Source organism: Scomber japonicus, chromosome 7 (genome assembly GCF_027409825.1).
Source record: "Scomber japonicus isolate fScoJap1 chromosome 7, fScoJap1.pri, whole genome shotgun sequence".
NCBI lineage: Eukaryota > Metazoa > Chordata > Actinopteri > Scombriformes > Scombridae > Scomber > Scomber japonicus.
The window spans coordinates 9,314,851-9,339,014 of record NC_070584.1 but is presented as its reverse complement, the minus strand read 5'-3'; the positions used below and the strand labels follow the sequence as shown (position 1 = coordinate 9,339,014).

Sequence of the window (24,164 nt, the reverse complement as noted above, 5' to 3'; positions counted from 1 at the left end):
TGTAGAAAAAAAAAAGAACATTGGTTTCATTTTCATGTGTCCCTTCTTTCATATATAAGCATATCAATTTGGATATATCAGAAAATGATTTGGTTCGTATTTTACAGTGTCATCAAAGGCTTGTGAATTCCTATAGGCCTACTATGTGCCCATTTGCATGTAAATGAATCAAAGCACATTTTCACTGTACATTTATTTAGTCAGAAGCACTCACTCATTTATCTCCCTTTGCCACAACGTTGATCACGTGTGAAGTACGGCAGGGAAGTCTCTTCAGTTCTTATAGAATTTCAAAACTTCATTGAGATTTATTTGAAGACCAGTTCTGGTTTGCACCGTGCACGTGTATAAAGGTGCGTATAGATGCCCACACATTTCGATTTGTCGCAGGAAATAGTGAAGCAGAGTGATGGATGCAGCTAAGACTGAGATGGAAAAACTGTGATTACATAGTTTCAGTCTTGTTAAGCTGCTGACACTTTTCAGTACATCAAGTTTTAAAGATCAATGGCCAGGATCTGGCTCAAAACTAATGAAAGTCAGATCATTAAACTTTTGGCAAATGAGGACAGTCATTGATTCAATTATTTATGAGTCTAATTAATCTCTTAAGGGGAACTTCTCTCACCACTGGGCATTGAGGCATGGGGAGACCATCTTTAGGGATGACATCAATCACCTGATGTCCAGGCAATTGTGTGTGACAGCGAACAGTAAAGTACCTGAGCTCCACCTCGTTGCCAGACCCAGAGGCTCCAAATTAATTGAAAAATTTTTAAGATCACACTAAACTTTGTGAGAACGCCTGAATACTCAATAAAAAGAAGCCAGACAGGATTCCTCGTACAGCGGCGGAGAGAGTGATATATATATAACAGCATCTGGTAGGAAGTGATCATCCCTTTTTTAGGAAATTTCTCATCAGACCGTAATGTTCATATTTTCTGTGGAGAAACTCGCAGCTATTTTTTGCAGCAGATGGCAGAGAGTTCAGATTAGCAAACAGAGCCGCACAACAAACAGTATAAAATGAGATCTACAAATTTGTCTCAAAATATCAAACGTCCTCTTTAGAAGATAACGAGGAAGACGTCTGTTTGTCTTCTTCTCTTCTGTTTTTTTTAGCCTTGTATCTTGAAGCGCTTGTTTCCTATTTTAATTTATGCAACTAAGATTAACTAATGATGTCTTCTCTCAGGTGACGCTGTGGAGCATGTGTGCCGCATGTGAAAATGTGAAAAAGGAAGACAACATGAAGACTCAGTCTGAGGAGAAGAAACCTGAAGCAGGATAGAGCAGAAATCACTCTGAATAAACATTTTCTTTTAAAGCAAAATGGACCATCATAAAAACCTGCATGTGATCAGCTACTTCTCATCTATTCATTGAAATAAACTGCTCAGTGAAGCTCAGCAATGGCAGCACATATTGTGCTACTTTTTCTTTTGTTGTGTGACGGGGAAAGGAATGGCATTTCGGTGGCTGCTGGCTTTTCAGAGGAAGTTCAGGATCTGCAAGAACTATCAAGCAAAACACAACAAGTTTTACATCATCCAGAGTCTGTGGGCAGCTCTGTTTTCTTCATGAGAGGCAAAGAAGAGGATGATATAAAACCCCCTCTGAATGTTGCTTTTAAACTAAATGACAGAGAACATAATGATTCTGACTTTAAGAGCATCTTGGCGGGGCAGACAGTCATACTTGAACATCCTGAACCTCCTGTCAAATCCCTAATACCTAAACATAACCCTGAACTCAGCTTGAACCGCGAGAAAAGGAGCAATTTGACTAATGGAGAGGTTGAAGGTGTAATTAACGATCACAGCCGAGCGCCGAGTTCAGAGGAGGAATCCGCTCTCCAGCCGGAGCTCCATTTGGAGACAGGTGTCGGCGTTCTGCATGAGCGGACACAGGAACGCTCTAAATGGGTCACGGAGTCTGAAGGCGGTCGGTCAGGGCCTAAAACGGGGCCCCGCTCTCGCCGCCGGAGGAGCTGGCTCTGGAACCAGTTCTTTGTGATCGAGGAGTACAGAGGGCCAGAGCCTGTGCTCATTGGACGGGTAAGGCCCGTTGTCACAACCTCTCAGTGTGTGCATGTGTTTGCAATTGTTGTGTCACATACTTCATGCGTCTTTTCACAGCCGCCACACCAGCAGCCTTCAGCCCCTGTCGGTGTCGCAACACGGGAAGTGTCAGAGATGATTTAATCCACAACACACCTGAACTACTCCGGTCCCAAGGGTTTACTTGTAGCATTCCACAGCCAGGCTCTCCACACTAATGCAGCTGCTGGCATGCACAGTATACTCAGAGTAGGATTATATCAGCTGTAACGTTAACGGGGAACGCTGCCAGCCACTTTGTAGCGCGCAGTATACTTTATAGTGACAGTCTAGATTGGATTCTTACCAGTGCAGTATACACTTCATAAATGTTTAATCTGCTCCCCTGCTTGTTATTGATACAGTCAGGGGCGGGTTTTAAAGCAATCAGTAGACACACGAGACCGTTCATTCCTCTGCAAGCACAGTCTGGGTGTTGATATTCATGTAATAAAGCCATGCCTGCATTGCGATTGGTTGGGGGGGGGGGTTAGAAACATTTTCTCTTAGAGGCAGCTCAGTTTGTTTGCCAAAAATAGAGAAATGATTATGTCAAATCCATCGCTTGTGGAAGGCTTGAGGTGAGCGATCAACAGTTCAGATCACAGGTGCCTCAGCCCGTACGAAAAAGGAGGGAATTTCACTGCCAAAGCAGGCTGTGCGAAGGCAGATACAAACCCCGGAGGTGGATGTACTGCATGAGTGAGAGGAGGGAAAAAATTCAGATTACAGAGTAGGAGAGAAAGTAACAAAAGGAATTGGAGGAGACAATTTCTCCTTCTTTCTGCTTTGCTTGTACAGGGTGGATACATTTCTTCCCCACAGTGAGAGTGTTTTTCCATGCTGACTGAAGCACAGCAGGACTGAGCCAGAAAATTAGACAGCGAGGAGAGGAGGACTGGATAAAAAAGAGAGAGAGAAAGAGAGGATGGAGTGAGGTGGGGAGGAGGGAGCAAAAGAGCAGGGGAGTGAGATAGGCACAGACTCTGACAAAGATGTCTCTCGTGGTGAAGTGTGGGATCAAAATCGAAGCTAGCTTTAAGGAAGAAAAGAGGGAGAGGGATGTGGGTGTAGGGATGAATAAAAAACCCTGAGTCCCTTATCTAGCAAATTGTAGGGTATGCTATCACGAGTTTCTATAATCCCCAACTTTATCCTCCCAAACACATACACCCCACACACACACACACTGAATGTATACTAATCTTATGTTTTTCTCCTGGTCTCCGCTTGCATGCTTACGTACCGTGTGTGCGAGCATAAACATATGTTGTTAACATGCATCATGTCAGAATATATAAGCACTCTCAAATGAGTCGGTATTAAGCACAAATGCATTCACTAATTCTAATCATGAAGCGGTGAAGGCAATTACATTTCAACACATTTCATGTCACAAAAATTAAAAAAACCAATGCAAAAATATATGTGAAATTCTCACTAAATGTGTAAACAGTCATTGTTAAGATTGAAGCTTTGAGTATGTAAGATCCACAGCACAGCAGAGGTTGTGAGTAAGCCTTGTGTATTATGAACATGTGCAGATGTGCCCTAAGGGTAGAGAGATGTGAAAGTTCCTGGTCAGAAAGCTCAGAGTGATGAAGGCTGAGTAATCTCTTTAGCTTTTCTATTTCTGTATATCTGGCCCTTTACCTATCTAGCTTCCACTAATATCCTCTCTACCATTAAATACCATACAAGTATCTTGCACCAGAGAGGAAAACAGACCCGGGGTGGAGAGAGGGGGAATGAGAAATGTGAGCAGATGGGCTTTCTGTGTAAGCAAAATAAGTTGATGAAAAAGAAGGAGACGCGAGGATTGGAGGAAAAGGTGGTTTTAAAAAGGTATAAGGAAGTCGGGCAGATGGATTTCCAAGAAGGGGAAGGAAGGGACAGATGGATAGAGGAGATAGAGATAGACAGAAAGATTTACAGATGGATACTGGCTGTGTTAGCGGAATGCATCTGTGAACATACATGTAGGACATTTGCAGGGGCCACTGTCCACACTGATGTGGTTTTGCCCTCAACAAACCCCCAATGGCATGTTTGGTCCAGTGAGTTAATTAGCTGTATGCATCAGTACTCATCCTGGTCCCATATGTATCTTCCACACCTGGTGCCATTCAGTGCAGATTCACTGAGCACATTACGTCTTAACATAAATCATCCATTTTCACGCGGTCATGTTTGCAGTACTTGCTAGATAAATAGATGAGCTTTAATTAGACACCTGAATCGGCATGCTGTGACGTCGCCTTGAGGTGTTGCAGTAATTTGCTTGTGTGTGTGTGTGTGTGTTGTTGTTGTTTTTGTATTCCCCAGTTGCACACGGATATGGACAAAGGAGACGGCCGCACTAAGTACATGTTGGAGGGAGAGGGGGTGGGCTCCGTGTTTGTCATCGACAGCAACACAGGCAACATACACGTGACCAAGTCTCTGGACCGAGAGGAGAAGGACCAGTACCGTCTCATTGCTACAGCTACAGACCGTCAGACTGGCCGTGCCCTAGAGCCCTCCTCTGAGTTCATCATTAGAGTGCAGGACATCAATGACAACCCACCTGTCTTCCCCAATGAACCCTATGTTGCCATGGTACCGGAGATGGCCAACATAGGTACAGTACTTGAACAACATTAAAGTTGCACTCCACCCCAATATATGTGATAGCAGCAGCTGTCGTCAGCTTGGATTTAATGGCAACAAGTTTTCACAGCAGATCAGAACATGACTCCAGCTGGATGTTTGAATACGAAGCATCTTGCATCCAGAAGTTACATTTTTGAAAGGAATAACATATATATATTCATAGATTCTGCTTTTTTTTTTTTTTTTAAAGAGGCAGAGTAGATATAATTTAAAGAATGAAGTTAGCTGAATGAAAACATGTCAGACTAGTTTATAAATAGTATCATAAGACATGCCTAGAGGGGATCTTTGCTTTGAGCTGAATGCTAACGTCAGCACGCTTACATACTCACAGTGATATTGCTAACATGCTGATGTTTAGCAGGTATTGTTCACCACCTTATTTTGACATCTCAGCAATTAAAGCTTTAAGTCCTTCTATTTAGCATCTAAAAGCAGTGTGTACACATTTAAAAGGTTTATAACGTATACTAAACACAAATATTGTGCACTTAAAAATAAGACTGTCTCAACTGACTTGCAGTCCCTTACAAGCCATTTATTAGATGTTCATGAATGCTAAATAAGGAGACTTGAAGTAAAGTGTTTCATAGCAGTCCATCCAGTAGTTATTAGAGTAAGATAAATCAGACTTGACTGAAGTGGTGGACCCACTAACGGATCGACACTGGCATAACTGGAGCCAAGCTGTGACTAAAATAAATGACAAGAATCCTTTAAAAACTTCACAACCTGCTCCTGCAGCATAATCAACATCCCCCTTTTCATCCATATTCTCAGTATCCTTGAAACATCCCCCTTTCCATCCATATTCTCAGTATCCTTGAAACAGTCACACTTCAGCCCAAATTTGGCAACTCCACTGCATTTGGCACATCTCCAGAGTTTGGGGTATTTAGTCACATTTTGTCTAAAGGATGAATGTGTGGAACATACTGCATACACGGATAGACAGCAGAGAAGGGGATTATCCTTTTAATCCTACAGATGTAAGTATTTGATATTCAAAAGATAGATCTTGTGTTGAGTATCCATTTGGAATAGTTTATGAACCCGCCTACAGCTTTAACTACCATACTCTGACCCGTCACCTCCTCCCTTCTTTCACAGGCACGTCTATAATCCAAGTCACGGCCAGAGATGCAGATGATCCAACATATGGAAACAGCGCCCGGCTGGTGTATGCCATTACTCAGGGCCAGGACTATTTCTCTGTGGATCCTCAAACAGGTCTGGTCATATCGCCTCACGTGTCCCACACATGACTTATGAGCTGTTTACCATGACATGATTGCCTCTCCAGTTGATTTCACTTCAAACTGTAAATCCCAGTGGTGTGGTTAGATATCCCAGATTATATCTCTGCTGCCATATGTCCACTGTGGATGAGAACACTTTCACATACATTTAATATGATCCGTTCAGATACAGAAGTGGCCCGCAGTCATTTGTTTTGCTCTGTCCCAATTCCAAAAAGTTTGCATTTGCGTCACTTTGATGCTAATTTCAAGAGACGTGGTGCCACTGTGAAATCTGTTGTGATTTTTCCTCCATGTCCTGGCCTCCTCTCCATCAGGCGTCCTGCGGACAGCAGTACCTGACATGGACAGGGAGACTCAGGATGAATATCTGGTCCTCCTCCAGGCCAAAGACATGGGGGGACATTTGGGCGGACTATCAGGGACAACAACAGTCACTGTGAAGCTGACTGATGTCAACGACAACCCCCCTCACTTCAGAAGGAGTAAGCATAACTGTTATCAAATCACCACGTAACTGTCAGCTGCTTTCAATCTCAGGATATATGTGTGTGTTTCTGTGTGTGTTTCTGTGTGTGTGTGTGTGTGTGTGTGTGTGTGAGGGAAGATTAAAATGATGAAACGTCTTGTAATGGCATCTGTGACAGCAGTCAGATTTTTTTTTTTACGTCCTTTGGGTCCAAGTTGTCTTGACAGGTTTAAGATAAGATCTACGGCATTAAAGTAGCTCCAGTTAAACGACTTGTCAGTCCAATATCCTTTTTCTATTTAATGCACTCGCTCTAATCATTGTTCAAAACATCGATTGCAATAGTGTAACCTTTGCCAAGATGACTGGCATTAACATTCATAAAAACACTCCCATTTGGTCCCCGAGGTTCAAATGGACTGTGCCTTGACGTAGAAGAGTGAAAGATCATGTCCGCTCTCTTATCCGAGCTTTTCCCTGTTCCATGCTATTAATATTTCATCTTAAAGTTCAGTGCTTTCTGCTTCAATAGACAGTAAAATCACTGCAGAGTGTGTCTAACACTTTGAGACATATACTGCATTTCTCTATATACTATCTCTCCTTTGGTTGCTTTTTCCCCTCCTTCTTCCCTACTTTCTCTTCCTGACAGCCTCTGCTTCCCGCCGTTCATCTTAATGTTTAAAGCCCCCCTCACCTCGCGTTGATAGATTGTGGTCCAATACAATGCTTTATAGAAGCAATTTAATATTTCCAAATGCCAGCGGTGTGTTATTTATTCACTGGTAATCTGCCTGTGTCTTCCTCCCTCACCGCCTTACTCTAGGTCATTATTTTCTGTTTGACAATAATGCCACTGTTTAAGCAAACGGCTCATTTAGTATGCTCTTTGAATGCGAGGGGTGTGATTTTTAAATGTTCCTAATAATGTGCAGGATGTGAATGATTAACAATCAGCAAGGAAGCGTCGCTCTGATTACATGAAAATATTTTTCTGAGTTTGCAGCTTGTTGCAGTGAAACATCACATGTGCCAAGGAAATGACTTGACCTGCCATAGATCAGTGGCTGCCTTTTCACGCCTGGACAGAATGGAATCCAAGCAAAACAATAATATCAAAACTGATGATTTTAGCAAAGCTTTTATTCACAGTTTAATAAATACAACTCTACATTCATGACCTAACAGTATCGGACAGTAAAATATCAAGTAATAACAATAATACAAAGCTTTATATAGCTCTGCTCAGTAGGTCTGCAGCTAATGATTATGTCATTGATTTATCCGTTCACGTCACATTCTTCATCATTTTCTGTGAAGCTGACTTCTGCACATTATTTGATCTGACCAACCAGCTGTCAAAAACTCTAGTTTAAAGTGAATCTGTGGAGCAGCAGCTACTGTGGCTGCAAGTAGCAGTTACAGAGTAATGTTAAATCATAATGTAACAGTAGCACATCAACAACAGTTTCACAGCAGAATCTAACTGAACTTAGCTACAGTAACTAACTAGCTACCTTATATCAACCACTATAATTAGATATGTTAAATATTCACCAACACAATATATTGTCACTGTTGGCCACAGTCCTTGTATGTCCAAAAATACTTTTACGGAAATTAAAATATCCAATGGATCCAATGTAGTCACAAGCTGTTTTTAATACTTTTCATTAGTTAAATGTGTGTAAAACCCACAGACAGACATTAAGGGTCACCACTGATTTATGAAAATAAATAAAAATGATGAAATATGAAGATACAAGGTTTCTGCCTGACAGCAGCTACAGTATATGAGTACATTGAACTGGGAAAGAGTGCATTTTATTGCTACTAAAGGACTCCATTTTTAATGTGTTAGAGGAATATTGTCATTTCATATTCCATAAATTACTTAGACTTGTTTTACAGGAATATAAAACAGAAAAGTGAAGCTGGAAGCTGTTTTTTAAGTGACTTAAACAATAATTTCAACACATAAAAAGATATTTTTGACTATTAATATTCTGTCACTCAACTAGATGAATAATTGATGAATCCTTTCAACCGTAATTGTATATTTGTAATATCAGAGGATTATTATGCAACAACACATATTTAGTCTACAAATTACAGACATGCCCATCACAAACCCCCCAAGTAGTGTCTTCAGATTACTTGTTTTGACTGACCAACAGTTCAACATGTTAAATTATGATGAAAGACAGAAAAAAGGCAAAAGAAAGCAACGATCAGATAGTTGTGGATGTATTTTCTGTCCGTTGACGATTCAATAAATCAGCTATCTGTGTCAGCATTAAGGAAAGAGAAAATGTCTAAAATGTAAAGTGCTGAGTTGAGCATCATTAGCATCAACAGGATTGATAGCAAGCCATTAGATGCAGTAATGTTGTGGAGAGATGAACTTTGTGTTTAGTCAATGCGCCTCCTGCTTCTCTGCTGCTGGTGCTGCTGCTGGGTGTATGCTTGTACTGATCACTTTGTTTTCTTCAAATTCACACACTAAGCATTTGTTTTTAACCTTTAAAAACTGTTGTATTTTAACATGCATGTGTAAAAGAATAGTATCAATATCTATCAACATTGATGTTATCGAGGGTACTTGGTATTGAACATATGATTTATAAGTAGAACGAGGCACTACTGAAAGAAAGTTGATCAAGAAGTACGTGAGTGAAGCACTGTGTTTGCAGCCATAATAGCCACATGTATTATGTTAATAACTGCTGTGATTTCACTGCGAGTCTCATCAACATTCCACGCTTGTGCTGGCGCTCAGAGCCATTATATTCATTCCTTTCTTCTCTGCAGGTGCGTGGTCGTTCTCTGTATCGGAGCTAGCGGCTCCAGGTGTGGAGGTGGGCCGTCTCACTGCCACGGATCCTGATCTGGGAGAGAACGCACAGCTGGAGTTTACTATCCTGGATGCTGAAGAGGCTGAAATATTCAATATAACGGGAAGGGACCAGGAGGCTGTCATTGCGCTGAACAAGGTGACGAGTGACGAGACACGTGACAAAACAATCTCGTTTTATCACCAACAAAAGTTTTTTATGATAGCCGACACCACATGTAGGCGGTTTTGCTTCGATGGCCGCATAATGAGAAAAATATGTAAAATATGACATTTTAGGACATTAAAAGAATGTTCTTTGCTGTGGGGTTGCAAATTAATTTTATTTAGTCATTTAAACACTTCAGTAGTCCTCTCAAACACGACAGATTCAGGCTCCCAGATTCCCAAGGCTCTGCAGTGGGCAATTAATGAGTAACAATGAGCTAATAAGCAGCGGGTGAGTGATTGCAGCTCGTTTAAGGTGAGCAGGCCATGTAAAAGGCAGCCAATGTGAATTTTTCTTTTCACTTTTAAGGGTTCTAACAGCATTGGGCAGTCAAAGATAATTATTGTAGTGTGGAAACTTAAATTAAGAGAGTGCAGAGGGCGAAGTAAGAACAGAGCCTGATGAATTTATTAGAGTGCGATAAAAGAAAGCGCAAAATGGAAAATGTGAGTTATATTGACGGATAAAGAAGGGTGAGAAAATACCTTGGATGAATAATGAAGTACACGGGAAGATATATACAGCATATACAGTACATTTGAATCATATATGAAAGGCCTTTAATAAAGTATATCACGAGGATTGAGGCAGTTTTATTCTTGACCCTTCAGCTGCTGGATTATGAGACCCGCAGTTCGTACTCTTTCATTGTGGAAGTTGCCAACCCTGTGGTGGATGCTCGCTACTTAAGGAAAGGTCCCTTTAAGGACCAAGCAACAGTTCGAGTAATGGTCCTTAATGCTGATGAGCCACCACGATTCTCCCAGGCTCGCTACCATCTGGATGTATCTGAGAACTGCCCCCCTGTCTGCTCTGTTGGCCGGGTCTATGCTGTGGACCCAGACACAGGACAAACCACCAACATCAGGTGGTTATTACATCATCACTCATTTATTCAGTGCCTTACACTCACTCACTCACTCACTGACTCTGCTCGCTCTTTTTTCTATCTCTTTTCCCCCTTTGTTCTTGCTCACGTCCGTTTCTGCATCTCAGGTACTCCATCGATCCCCAGTCAGACCCTGAGGCTCTGTTCCGCATCGCTTCTGACACCGGTTTCATCAGCACAGTGATGGAGCTGGACCGTGAGCAGGAGCAGTGGCATAATATCACTGTCATTGCCACACAGAGGGGTATGTTATCCCCTCTGCCCTCTGGGTGCTATGAGTAACAGAGTTTAGTTGGGTCATATTTCACCATAAGCACCGCCTGGAGTTCGGAATACAAATTGCGGCAGTAAAAACGAGAGAATTTAAGTGATCATTTCAACATTGGTTTCTTTTTCTTTCAGACAATCCAAATCTTGTGTCAAGGGTTGTGGTTGCCATAGAGACACTGGACCAGAATGACAATGCACCAGAGTTGGACAGACAGTACGCAACGTCTGTATGTGACTCCAGTGCTCCCGGTCAGGTCTGTTCTAGTTTTGTTTTCCACCTGATATTACATTTAATTTCAGGTTGTTTTTCTGTTTTTATCCACTCTGTCTTGAACTCCTTTAGAAAGTATTGAATTTTTTGTTCCTTTGCTAAAAGAAAGGAGTCCAGGGATGGTAAACTCACCTAATCTTTGTTTACTCAGCTTTACATTTCTAAATAATATATCAAAGACTTTTGATTCTAATAGCAGTTGTGGTGAATATTAACACGCTAAAGGAGCTTTCAAAAACATAACTGCATTAAAATACACTGGAAAAAACAAAGTGGTAGTATGACTTCAAGTCTGTTTCTGCAGTCAAAGATTGTTACATTTTGCATATAGCATCAGTGCCACCAAAAACTGTCTGAAATATATAAGAAAATGTTAATTATCCTGCAATCCCTCACATTAATCTTTCTACCCCTTGGAGTGGTTTTGACCTCTAGATTGAGAACCTTCCAAATAGAGCATCCTGTTCTGTGTTATTCAGGTTGTTCAGGTTTTGAGAGCTGTCGACAGGGATCAAGGAGGGCAAGACACCCCCGTCCACTTCAGCATCCCTCCAGAGTCCAGCTCTGCTCTCAACCTCACCATCAGGGAAACCGGAGGTAGCGCAATTTAACACACGCTCCAGAAACATGACACCAGCTCGTTGCGTTGTGTTTTGATGTTGTGTGTTTGTATCATATTATCAGGTGTGACAGCCAGCCTGGTGCTCCAATCAGCCTTGGACCCCCTTCCTGGCTTCTCCTCATCCTTACTCACCCTCTATGTGCCAGTTGTGCTGCGCGACGGAGCCTCCGGTCTTACCAACACTGGCACGGTCACTGTGACCATTTGTCCCTGTCTGCGGGGGGGTATGCAGACAGAGGATAGGGGGAGACAGAGGGACCAAAGATGGGAGAGACACATGGTTTGTCTGCCCATGCCGTCCGCCTCTCCATCTCTCATATTCAGTTTAGTCACCTTACTGGCCATGCTGGCTTGTGTCACCACTCTGCTGGGTAAGTTTGGTCACTTTTGGTCAAGTTTCCGATGCACCATATATAAAATGTTGACTTTTTTGAAAGATGCTAAGCAGCTCTGTCAGGTCACTGTTTTAATATCTAAATAGAATGTGGTCATGTGCCTCTGTTTTGCCCTTTAGTGGTGTGTGCACTCTCGCTGTCATTGCGCCATCAGAAGCGCGACTCCCACTCACCCTTCGAGGAGGATGATGTCAGGGAGAACATCATATCCTATGATGACGAGGGGGGAGGGGAAGCAGACACCGCAGCTTTTGACATTACAGCGCTGCAGAGCATGCACAGAATACAGCACATGCACAACAACAGAAACATGTGAGTCGTGTCCTGAAAAAAATAAAAAAGTTTATCCTTGCGATGGTGTCTTATGTGCGTGTGTGCCTCTCTGATATTCATCTCTCGTCACAGATGGTACACCCAGCAGAATCTGCCCAGGGCCAGAACGTACAGCTGGAGTCGTAACCCGCGCCCAGGCCTGGACCCTCATCAGCGTCCAGGCTCTGCACCGCTCTACGGACGCCTCTGCTATGGCATCCACACACTGCCTGTTCTCAGAGATTACCCGGTCGGGCCTCTGGAGGCAGGTTTGCAACTAACTCAGCTGACCCATGGGCTCACTGGAGGTCATATAGCCAATTCCCTTGTCATCCAGAACCAGAGCACCTTTGAGCCTCTGCTGCAATCTCCTGAGATGAGCCCTGCTAGTTACGAAGCAGATCACATGCTGGCAAAGAGCAAAATTACAGAGAGAAATGAAGGCAGTGAAGCAAACGCTGCTGACACAAAACAGAACGAGGACCAGGACAAGGTCAGATAACAGAGCTGATATGAAAAGATAATGACATGTAGCAATTATATGGAAGCAATGACAGGCCTTGAGAATATCACTAACTGTGAAATTTAATCACTATGGAACATTTGAATATGATTTATGACATTTCAGATGTTTTGCTCTGAAAAAACTAATCATTTTTGTTTTAATTTATGCAGTTTGAATTTCCCTGTTTTGAATTTTCAGAAGGTGGTTTCAAGTGGTGTGAAGTATATTTTTGTTTCAACAAATTCAAACATTCAGATAATTGGACACAATGGACAATTTAAGGGTCCAGTACTCAAAAAGCTATGTTCAAGTTGCTCAAATTCAGTTCAGATCTTAGAATTCAAGTCAGGTCAAAAACTCTTGGTGCTAAAAATGGGTTCAATTGGTTAAATTCAAAAAAAGTCTACCAAAGATAAGAAATCTAGTCTGAACGAAATCAATCAGACCTTTGTCCATCAAGTTATGATATTCAACATGATTTAAGATGGAGAAGTTCAGATGAGCAACTGGTAACCGCAAGCATTCGTCAACCCATTTAAATAAAGTTCTTGAAATTGCGATGATTAAATAATCAAATTCAAACTGTTTTTGTCAGATGGTTTTCAAAGTAAAATATTTCAGTGCAACCATTTCATCAATATTAGAATTAAAACATTAAGAATTTAGTACTGATTTTCAAATTATTTGTAGTTGTTATCTTGGCGTCTCTTTGCTTCCGTACAATTATCTCTGCATGTCTCTTTCAATCATGTCATTTCTCCCTTCTTCATTTCTCATACAGATAAACTCGCCAGAATCAGAGTCGACACCAGCCAACAACTCTGCAAATCTGACCTTCTGTGACCCAAATGAGTCTTCGTGCCAAAGTCACACCAGCTCCTCATCAAACCAACAAGAGGGGCGTCCAGGGTCATCACAGACTCAAATCAGCACTGGAGCTACCAGCTGTACAGTGGATGATTTTGATACTGATTCATCTATTCCTTCTGTCTCAGAGCAAAATTACTCAAACGTCAGTCAAATCAGCTCTGCTACCCCTCCTGCTCACCTGAAGGGAGACACATACAGTATTGTGGGCTCCCTGAATCCAAATAGCAGAGGGATATGTATGAACGGGACTAGCAGCAGTGGTTTGTATCCAGCGGGGGCACAGCTACTGAACATGTGCAGACTCCAGAGAAAGGATTTGACCCCACAGCCTTTGCCCTTACCTGGGGGGATGTTTGGTAACAACAGAGGCTGGGCGTGCGGGGTCGAGCCTGCGAGAACAGAAGCCGCCAACCCGCAGCCTCTCCGAATGGAAGACCTCCTGAATTTCCGTCTGGACCAGGTCACCTTTGACCTGTCCCAGCCGCCCTATGACTCACTGCAGACTTATGAGTTTGAGGGCCGTGACTCAAGGGCTGAGTCATTGAGCTCGCTAGAGAGCGACGCCGAGAAGGACGAGGGCAGAGTGGTGGGAGGGATGGAGGAGTTAAACCAGAAGTTTCAGAGGCTGGTGGAGATCATCAGGGAGAGGGAGAAGGAGAAGGAGAAAGAGAAAGAGAAGGAGCAGGAGCAGGAGCAGGAGGGAAAACCAACGGAGGGTGGAGAGACTGCAGAGGCAACTCTCAGTGAGACTCATAAACTAACGGAGGAGAAAGAAAAAGAACAGCAGAGATGGGATTTCTAGAGGACCTACACTGCAATAAAAGAAAAGTTAGAGAGAGGAGGGCTCTCTTGACAGTGATGGATTTAAAACACAGCAGGGTGGCGAGATACTCAGCCTCTGACAGAAATGTTCTTGTTCTCCCTCCCAAGGAAAATCCAGGAGGTCAAGATATGTGGTGGAATCAGTGCACGGCGTATAGTTTTCACCCCCACTGTGTTTTTAAAATGGATATGGAATCTGTCACTTTACACACTGCTCTTGTAACTAATATTAATAATGCACTTGGGCTTTCAAAGCTAAAGTTATGAAAAATTTATTTTTTCTTTTTTTAAAAATTGATTCCAAGCCCTGAAAGCTGCATTGTTAGAAAATAGGCCTCATTAAATATTGACTGTAATTGTAATATTTAATATTGACACTCTAATAGGGGCACACTCACAAAAAAAAAAAGTCCTTGGAATTTGGAATGCAACATTTGCATCAGAAGTGGAGAGTCTTAGAACCGCACAAGCATACAATACTGTAGGCCTGCACTGCCACATGTTCACAGAGCCTCTCCGGCGAGTCTAACCGCATATGTTGCTCTGTATACATTTGTATCCTGTAGAGAGACTCCAGCAATGTAGTGACCATTACAGTAGCAGAACCTGCTCACTATGCAATTTGCACAAACACGTAGAAATGATTAGATTGTCACTGTTAAAGACTGTTGTGTACTGTTGTGAAAGTACAGTAAATGATGTCCATATGTAGATAAATATCAACCTCTTGCTATAGTGGTTATTGTTCAATAGGGGACAATTGCTGGCGGTGGAAGTGGGAGGAAGCGGGGTATTTAGTTGAATTCACACAGGAAATTAAGCATTTGATTTTCAGTTATTAAACTGTTGCAGCCATAAGCTCACAATTTTCCCCCTAATTTCACCCACGCAAGATTATTTATAATTCACACTTCTTTTTGCATTTGCTCATCTTGAATTATCTCCAAAGCCTTATTTGTCTTGCACCTTTTAAAGAGACAAAATTGGGCGGAAGCCTTAATGCGGTGCGGTACACACAGGCATTGTTTTTGTAATGAGTGCCCCCCCCCCCCTCCATCCGAACACAAGAGGCAACAACAACAAAATCATTTGCTTGGAGTCTGTAATGTTACTCAGCCAATCTGTCATTTTGACAATGACTACTTTCTATGGCTGTTTGAAAATTAATTTATTATTCAGAACGTATAAGGATGAGTTATTAAAATAATGACATTATTTTCAATAATATGATAAAATGCTTTTGACTTTCTGCAATTATTCCTGCTTTCTATCTTCTTCTACATTGGGAATTTAGGTCTTAATCAAATGGCGCTCTAATGAGATTGCAACGCTGTCAAACTAAATTTGACAGTAAATCTTTGGACTATGGACAAGAAAAATGTGGTGTAAAAAAGACTGTACTCCTCAGGCAAGAGAATGAAATGCAGCGGAAAAGAGTGCTTTATTACATCAAGTGCCAAATGATGACTAGTCGTCACCACACACTGCGTATTGTCAGTGTGCTGCTGCTGCTGCTGCTGTGGAGATGTCATTGCGAGAGTGATAAAGAACAAGACGCATCCTCACCTAGAGATCAGGAACAGATTTAATCTAACTAAATATAGGCACAAGTTAGAATATGAAGGACTCTGTTTTACCACTTCAAATATAGTCAGACAATAATAAATAAAGTAACAGTAAAGAAAAATATGTTTGAAATTCAAATGTTAAAAATGTGCATTGCCATTCACATGCACTTAAAAGAGCTCTAAGGAGAATACTGTGAAATAGGAGACATCAGTGTCTTTTTATTCCACTTTGAAACCACAGAGACCGGCAGTACAATGGTGCCACCTAAAGTTACATGTATGGATTGCATTTGTGCTATAGAAGATTGTAAGATACCACAGTTGGGAATATTGTTGCACACAAACAGGAAAAGGAGGTTCAGTTTAAATAGTTATTTTTAATCCATGATGACAAAAGACAGTCTGATTCATTTGGTTTTTAGTTGGACTTGTTGTCACACTGTTAAAGCTTCACATATCTATCAAGTCTTCAAATGGAGCTTCTAAAGGTTAATAGTTTCTTACTGCAGCACTGGGTTCCAATCTAGTCGAGGAGTCACAAGCCAATTCACAGAAAACTAATACTTTCCTGACACACTTTTCCTCTATTTTTTTTTTCTTATGAATTACTTGATCATTTTTATACATCGTTAAGCTTCTGAAATGTATTGATGGCCTTTTCAGGTGTTACAAGCCAAACCATGTTGGGAAGATGGAGAATCAGGAAAAGATTTTTGCTGTAAAACCAGCTGTGTGTGTGTGTGTGTGTGTGTGTGTGTGTGTGTGTGTGTGTGTGTGTGTGTGTGTGTGTGTGTGTGTGTGTGTGTACATATGCAAGCCAACACATTTGGAGGGCATCTACATAACAGGATATAACTTGATGCAGTGCAGAGACAGTGAACATGTTACCCCATTTCTCCAAATGGTCTGCAGGAGGCAGTATAGAGTCAAACACTTAAAACTGACCACAGTTTGCATATAATCTTGAATTGAATTTTATAATAATGCTGAGTTCAGATTAGGCGCTGTTGAACATTTGAATACACTTTTGTATAAAATTTTCTCATTGGTCACCAAAAAATCAGACATACACTTGGAACTGATTTATTTATTTTATTTGTAAGAGGCGATGTGCAGTGTTAAAGGTAAATGTTATCATTTGATGTACTGTACCAGAGTTAGCTCATGGCTAATTTTCTTCTGCAGTCCCTTCAGTCACAATTAAATATATAATAGCACAATATCAAACAGTGTGAACCAAAAAGCACACAATACAAAATTACACACAGTAACACATTACACTGTGAGAGAAGCTGATTACTTTCATGTTATTAGTGTACAGTTTATTTCATGATGACAAATATCCATGCACAAGCAAATAGGATGTGTCTGCTCACTGTTAAAACAACTCGTGTTAAATGTGCCCAGAAATATTTTTGCCAACAACTGCAATAATGAGCTCGCCCACAGTTCAATTAAACAATAATTGCATTTTTATAATTTAGCATATAATCCCGCCAGAGGCTGCGGCTAATCCCATCATAGACTTCAGGGGGTTTTCCACTGTCAGACTGTGTAGTCTGTAAAAAGAAAGAGGATGACAGCAAACAAACAGACAGCCAAAGGATCCCCTCACAGCAGACATCACCGCTGGGCCATCGCTTTGACAGTGCTTTGATGTCAGCTCAATTATTTAGCTTGATTAAGTTTCACTACATCAAAAATCTGTCTAATTTTGGAAAAAATTGCAGGCTAGATACAATAAGCAACTTTAGCCCAGCTCTTACACACAGATTTTGCGGTATTTAGCTGTTAATCAAGCATTGTTTCAAACAGGACTACGTTCATGCTAGTTTCCATCTCAATCTGTTTGCTGAACTCGTCGAATGAAATAAAATATTTGTCAAAATTGTCGGAACATTAGCCGGATATTTCAAAGAGAAGCTCACAGAGATAGGATACTGTAAAATAGTCATACACATATTCCCTCTTAATTTACTGTCCTTCCACACATACAAAATACATACTTTTGGAAAATGAAAGTATTAACATAAAAAAATCTTTTTAAGGCAGCAAGTTATCAAAGAAGCATTCAGAAAAATTACATCTGCAAAAGAAAAAAAAGTGAAGATCTATTAAATCATTAACGTTTTAAATTTAGCTAAAAGCTAAGTTAAAAGCTAAACTCAAAAGATCAAAATTGTAGTGTAACAAAAATCAGCATGGAGCAGCTTAGTAATCCTTTTCTCTTATGACTTACATGGAAGAGTTTTTACTGAAGCATTTTACATCTGTGTCAACCGCTCATCGTCTGAGAATGAAATGTTATAAACACCAATCTGGCTCACATGAAGAGTGCCATTTTCCATCGTGTTCACCTGTGCCTCTTCATAAACAGCGTCATCTTCTGTTTTCTCATTCTTCTTCCTAATATAAAAAGCCAGAGAGGAGAATGACAAGCTCAATAATCACATCTACAAAATGAGAAATGTAATACGTCTGTGTGTACAATCCTTGCTTACCGTTTCTTTTGGACCACAGAGGACACAAGCAGAGCGATGATGCCAGCACCCACAATACCGATGACTACGCCAAACACAATGAGCCATGGAGGGGTGGCAGGGTCATATGGTGCTGCCAGGGTAGGAGGGATGCCAAGGAACTCCAGAGTTTGATCAGTCAGCAGAAAGGCACTGTTGATGCGAAACCTGGACTGTCTAATGGGCACAAGCACAGTGTTGAATTAAAATGGACATCAACATTCTGCAAGGAAAACACTAACTGATTTAAATCCATAATGGATTTCCTGCCATGTTTCTCTCAGTCTTTATTTTTTCCTTTACTTTGACTTCTGTATTCCATTTCTTTTGCAACACAGCTGACAATACTGCAACGTACCTGTAGCATGAATACTGACTATTTCCAGGCTTACAGGAGGCTACATGTGGTTTTTACATAAAGTCACATTTTCTGCTTGTGTCTCTGAGCACTAAAAACTGATTAGGTAAAGGTTATGATATATATAAGACTGCCTCTTTTCTCCAATCCACTTTGCAGGTGGGTAACATTGTACCCTTCCTTGAAGAGATCCAATTACTGCAGGATGTCCCAGATCCATTTAAGGTAGGCAGCCGGGAGGCATTCTTACCAGAGCTGCACAAACAGCTTTAACTGGTTTCTCTCAGTGTGAAAGAGTAGTGACTCAATACCAAGATCCACTACATTCACCAAGCCTCTCAATTACCTTCAGTGAGTCCTGAGGAGAAACACCATCCTAGTTAACATGCATATCTACTTAAGTCACTATCAAGAACTTGCTGAAGGGCGTCACATGGAACAAAGTTTGACTAACAGGACTGAGGGTTGCTTTACAGTTCAGCTCTGCCTTCACTAAAATCATACTGACAAAAGGCCTGCAGCAGATGTCTCTAAATGTAAGTCCATCTGACAGTCCCTTTTACCATCACTCATTATAAACACAACAAGATACCTGAACTCTTCTACTGTACCTGACGTTGCTACACTCCTTTCTGCCTGTGTTTCATGAACTACAGAACACATGTACAGTGGATTTGCTATTTCATCAGATCCACCATACTCCATACTGTAAGCCAGTACAAAAAGTGCTTCTTCTTTTTTTTTTAGTTTAGAGATCCAAATCAGTTGTTATGTTTAGTTGAGGTTTTGAATATTGTAATTATTATATTTATGTTATATATAATTTAGCTTTGTTTGATCGGTGGATTAAGAGGCCTCTTCAGATTAATGTTATATTGCTTTAGAAGGGGAAATCAAAATGTTGATCTTCTTCATAAAAGTGAAAAGCTGAATTTAAAATCAGTACAAAGCACCCTCACTTAGTGTCAGTTTGAGTCCTCCATACTTGTGCCTCTGTTACTGTTACTGGATTTGTATATTCTTATTGAGGCCACAAGGGACACTGTTAAGCAAATGTCACATACCAGTAGACTCTTTACTTTAACTAGCTAACCTATAGGTTCAAATTAATTAGCTAGTCAGCATCAGCTAAACTGAACTATTATTATTGTATTATTTTAGTATTGTAACTGAACCAATATGGTTTATTTTTTTTGATTTATTATCAATAAATCTTTACAAATACATTTTACTTACCGTACAAAATACAGTTATCCACATATAAATACAATATCACTATTACACATAACATTTAGCAAATAGGTGTCGCACACATACCACACACAAAGCATTAAATAGCTCAGTTGACAGAATGTCAAAGTTGAATACGACCTCTGACCTCTCTGTGAGTGGCCAAAGGAAAAACTGTTATTTCTAACAGGGGTTTAAGAATGAGTAATTATATGATTTGATTACCTTACAGCCTGCTCCACCTCCCCTTTATCAATAAGGACTGAAGGATTATCGGGTGACATCACCACAAACCAGAAGGACACTCTGGGAGTCACATCGCACACAATAATGTTGGACACGCTGTCAAGTTCCACAAGACAATAAAGAACATGTCAGTGATGCTACATGTTCATAAAACATTAGTCATGGATTACATTATGGAAAAAAAAACAAGGAAGAGCATGCAAAAGTTTTCTTACTTAAATTCCTGCCCTTTGAAGTGACTCCTCATGGCAAAAGCCAGAATTGATCGGAAAAGGAACATTTCATTGTCGTCCCAATCATACTGAAACGACAACAGATCATGTGCTGTTTTCAGTAAAACCCTTAACGGTTAGTTGATCACCAGATGGACTTTGTACCTCATAGTGAGCAATCACACACCCCTACAGTGAATCCTGGACAATATTCAGTACATTTACATTTGTAAGTGTGGTTGAATGATGAATAATTTGGGGCAGTAATGGTATATAACACATCTTCAGTAAGTCTTCAAACTGTTACTCATGATCTGATGCTTTGATGCTTCTGTGCGGGTGGATGAATATTTAAATATATACGTACAGCTTTATCTCCCAGAGCAGTTTTGATGCTGAGTCGAACTTTGTAGCCATCTGAGGCATCTGTAAAGATGAAACATATTTTACTGTTTTTACCACCCACTGGATTTTTGTCCAAGTTATTAAATAAAGAGCACTGCTGCAGAATATCCACACTGTGCTGATAGAGCTGGCCTATGTGTACACAATAAGATTGATTTCTTGGTCAAACCCAAGCATGATCTCTTATTCCCACGTAGGGTTTTAGAATTTCTCCTATAAAGACTGGCATGCATTTTAGGATCATTGGCAATGTCTAATAGAGGCCATTGTAATCAGGCAAACATTTGAGCTATGTGTCTAATCCGACTTTGTTCCAGTTAACAGATTGGAAGCTGCTTTTCACACTGGCTGGAAAGGCAACAAGGACACACAAGTAGACTGGTGCCTCTGCTGTAGCTACTTCAGAAGCACTGTGTTTGCTCATAATATATTAGCAGAAAAATTATGTAGGATTCAAAAAAATTACACATAATATTGTACCAAAAGTTTTAAATTCTTAAAGTTTTCTTCTATATGATGACTTACCTGGCACACATAGCTGTTGTGCCAAAGCAGATGACAAACAGAGCAGGAGTAAAACCTTTTCCAACATTTCCCCCAGAGAGCGCGAAGCAAAATAAGGAAATGCTGCTGAAGCTCAAAAGAAACTGACAGTCTAGTGGTTTCAGGAGGTCAGCAGACGAACCTCATTGGATAAGGTCTGAGTTTAATGGTTAAACTGGGACACACCTGAACTAATCTGCCCTCCTGAGAAAAGGAAAAAAAAAAGCTACAGTCTAGGTCGCCCTGACAGTATGGCATGGAAACTGTAAAATGGGTGCTGCAGTTAAAGTGCTACTGTTTGTTCAGGCTTCCAAGGAGCCAGATAGGTTTGCTAATGTAAGAGAGGCAGACCTTCCCGACAAAAACACAACAGCTCAGTCTGGGTCTGTTTACTCAGCACAGAACAATATATGACCTCGTCATTCAGCGTACTAGGCACTTTTATATTCAGTAGCAATTTAGCCTTTTTTTGCCTTGATTTGCTTAATGAAAACATGAACACACAGATAGTACCAAATCAAACTGACTGGAATTGAAGAGTCTGACTGTAACTGCTTGTTAGTGAAGTGCAGCCGTTATAGTCCTTGAAGGGCAAAAGGCTGGTTTGATAGACAGGTTAGAGGATGCTGTCAGTCTGCACATATCACACTAATGTCATTTTTGTTTAGTCCTTGTTTTCATGACAAGGTGTACTGTACCTACTCCATATCTCTCCCTGACTTTATCTGTCAGCTGGCCTGTGCGATGTAGACATTAAAATGTTGACCATCTCTCCCATATTAAATTTCACCCAACTTGTTCAGTGTCTAAAAACTGCTGTTCTTAAAACCTTTCTCAGTCCTCACCAGCACACATTCAACAAGCAATGGTGAATAAACTGCAACAGATAATATAAAATTCCAATGTAAATTCCTTTGGATCCCACATGAGAGATATACAGTAGTTAAGGTTAATCATCCATTCTGTACTGGTGACCGTGCTTACATTGTGGTTAATTGTTCAACCACTACATAGTGAAGGATGCCTGACACAGCCATTAATGAGAAACTACGTTGACACAAGTCACTTGAAAGGTCTGATAGTGTGTTTACTTTTTAAATCTCTCTCTCTTTGGGAAAGAGATAAGTACATTTCCTCAAGTACTTTGCTAAACAGGTGTGAGTCACTAACTTCTTTGTAGATTAAGGTTTGACATATAAAACATACTGTATTATCAATTGTTAAAATATAATGTATTGCTATAAGTATAAAGCAGTTCAAATCAGCTACAACTACAACACTAAACTATATACATCAATAATAATGATCCAACATTATAATACTATACCACTGACAGAGGTGTTGTTGTTAAATGATCTGAATACTTGTTCCACCACTGATCATCATTGTCATCATTAAAATGTGCACTTGGCCTACAATAAACGATCTTTTGCACTCAAACAAAGTCATAAAAGTGTTTTTATGACTTTGTATACCCACGCTTAAACAATATTAAGAATCAAACGTGTGCAGAGTGCAGTTTAAACCCAGTTTAATAACTTCCCATAAAGTCCTGCTTTATGACTTTCTGCATTACAGGAAAACAGGACAGGTGACGAGAAAAGATCTAAATCAAATTGGGTTTTTTTGTTTTATTCAAATTACTTAATTATGTAAAAAAGACAGAATGGAAAGTCTTACGTTCTCCCAGGATTTTAGGGTCATGATAATGTGATGAAGAGTAAATCTGGATTAAAAAAGGTAACATGACAGTATAACACTTTACATTGCTCTTTGGGGATTATTTTTTGAAAACATTTCCACTCAGTCTTTTTGCCTTTGGTTTGCCCCCAGTACAGTCGCTGCAAAAGACTGATTTACATAAATTGCTTTTGGAATAATAATAGCAGTTACTGCAGATATTTTCCTGAGTCGATGGAGGCATTAGAGGCACTATAGGGACACTGGATAATTTGAGAGAACTAGGAAGAATGAAAGCTATTTACTGAAGTCACCAATGAGCCTCATTCATTCGTTATTCCCCTCTTAAAACAGTCTGAAAGATATAATGAAGTTCTGTCTAGGATTTGTACTTCCACAGCACCGTCTGCTTTAGATAACCGACTGGTTTCAGTATTGTCTGTCGGGCTTTAGGTCTTGTACCATTAATCATGATGCTATAGTCACTCATTCAGTCTACTTGTATTAATGACAAGCAGTGGTGGAAAATGATTATGTATATTTACTGAATATTGAGGTACTTGTTCTTTTCTTTCAATTTTATGCTATACTTTATACTTCTCGTCCACTGTATTTCAGAGGGAAATATTGTACTTTTTCTACAATTATCTGACACCAGAAATGACTCAGTTCAGATGGATATTTACACGAAGGAAATATGATGAGTTTATAAAAGGAAATGCGTTGCCAATGATTAATCCAGTTGTTCCCAACCTTTAGACCTGTGACCCCCTCACAAAACAGCAGTGTGAGTCACATTACAGATGTCAATTAGTTGGTAGCCTAACCCTAACACTTTTTTTTTCTTAATTGTATGTTTTTATGTTCTTCATTTCCAATTCTTACTGTTAAATGTTTTGTTTT

The 24,164-nt window shown here is 40.4% G+C and overlaps 2 protein-coding genes across 2 annotated transcripts; one reads left to right on the top strand and one right to left on the bottom strand.

Annotated features, from left to right (window-relative positions):
• The first annotated feature begins 1,583 nt into the window (after nucleotides 1–1,583).
• Nucleotides 1,584–15,138, top strand: LOC128361787 (cadherin-24). Its single transcript, XM_053322342.1, is given in 13 exon segments — nucleotides 1,584–2,060; nucleotides 4,428–4,722; nucleotides 5,865–5,984; nucleotides 6,331–6,498; nucleotides 9,294–9,475; nucleotides 10,156–10,412; nucleotides 10,541–10,719; nucleotides 10,836–10,957; nucleotides 11,454–11,571; nucleotides 11,659–11,967; nucleotides 12,111–12,263; nucleotides 13,945–14,306; nucleotides 15,067–15,138. Coding segments are annotated over 13 exon segments (2,814 nt in total).
• A 2,016-nt stretch (nucleotides 15,139–17,154) lies between these two features.
• cltrn (collectrin, amino acid transport regulator) lies at nucleotides 17,155–21,630 on the bottom strand. Its single transcript, XM_053322318.1, has 6 exons — nucleotides 21,564–21,630; nucleotides 21,001–21,059; nucleotides 20,637–20,722; nucleotides 20,401–20,517; nucleotides 18,570–18,764; nucleotides 17,155–18,474 (listed from the first exon to the last, which is right to left on the bottom strand). The coding sequence occupies exons 1-6, from the start codon at nucleotides 21,628–21,630 to the stop codon at nucleotides 18,333–18,335; spliced, it is 666 nt and encodes a 221-aa protein (XP_053178293.1). The 3' UTR covers nucleotides 17,155–18,332.
• Nucleotides 21,631–24,164: the final 2,534 nt, after the last annotated feature.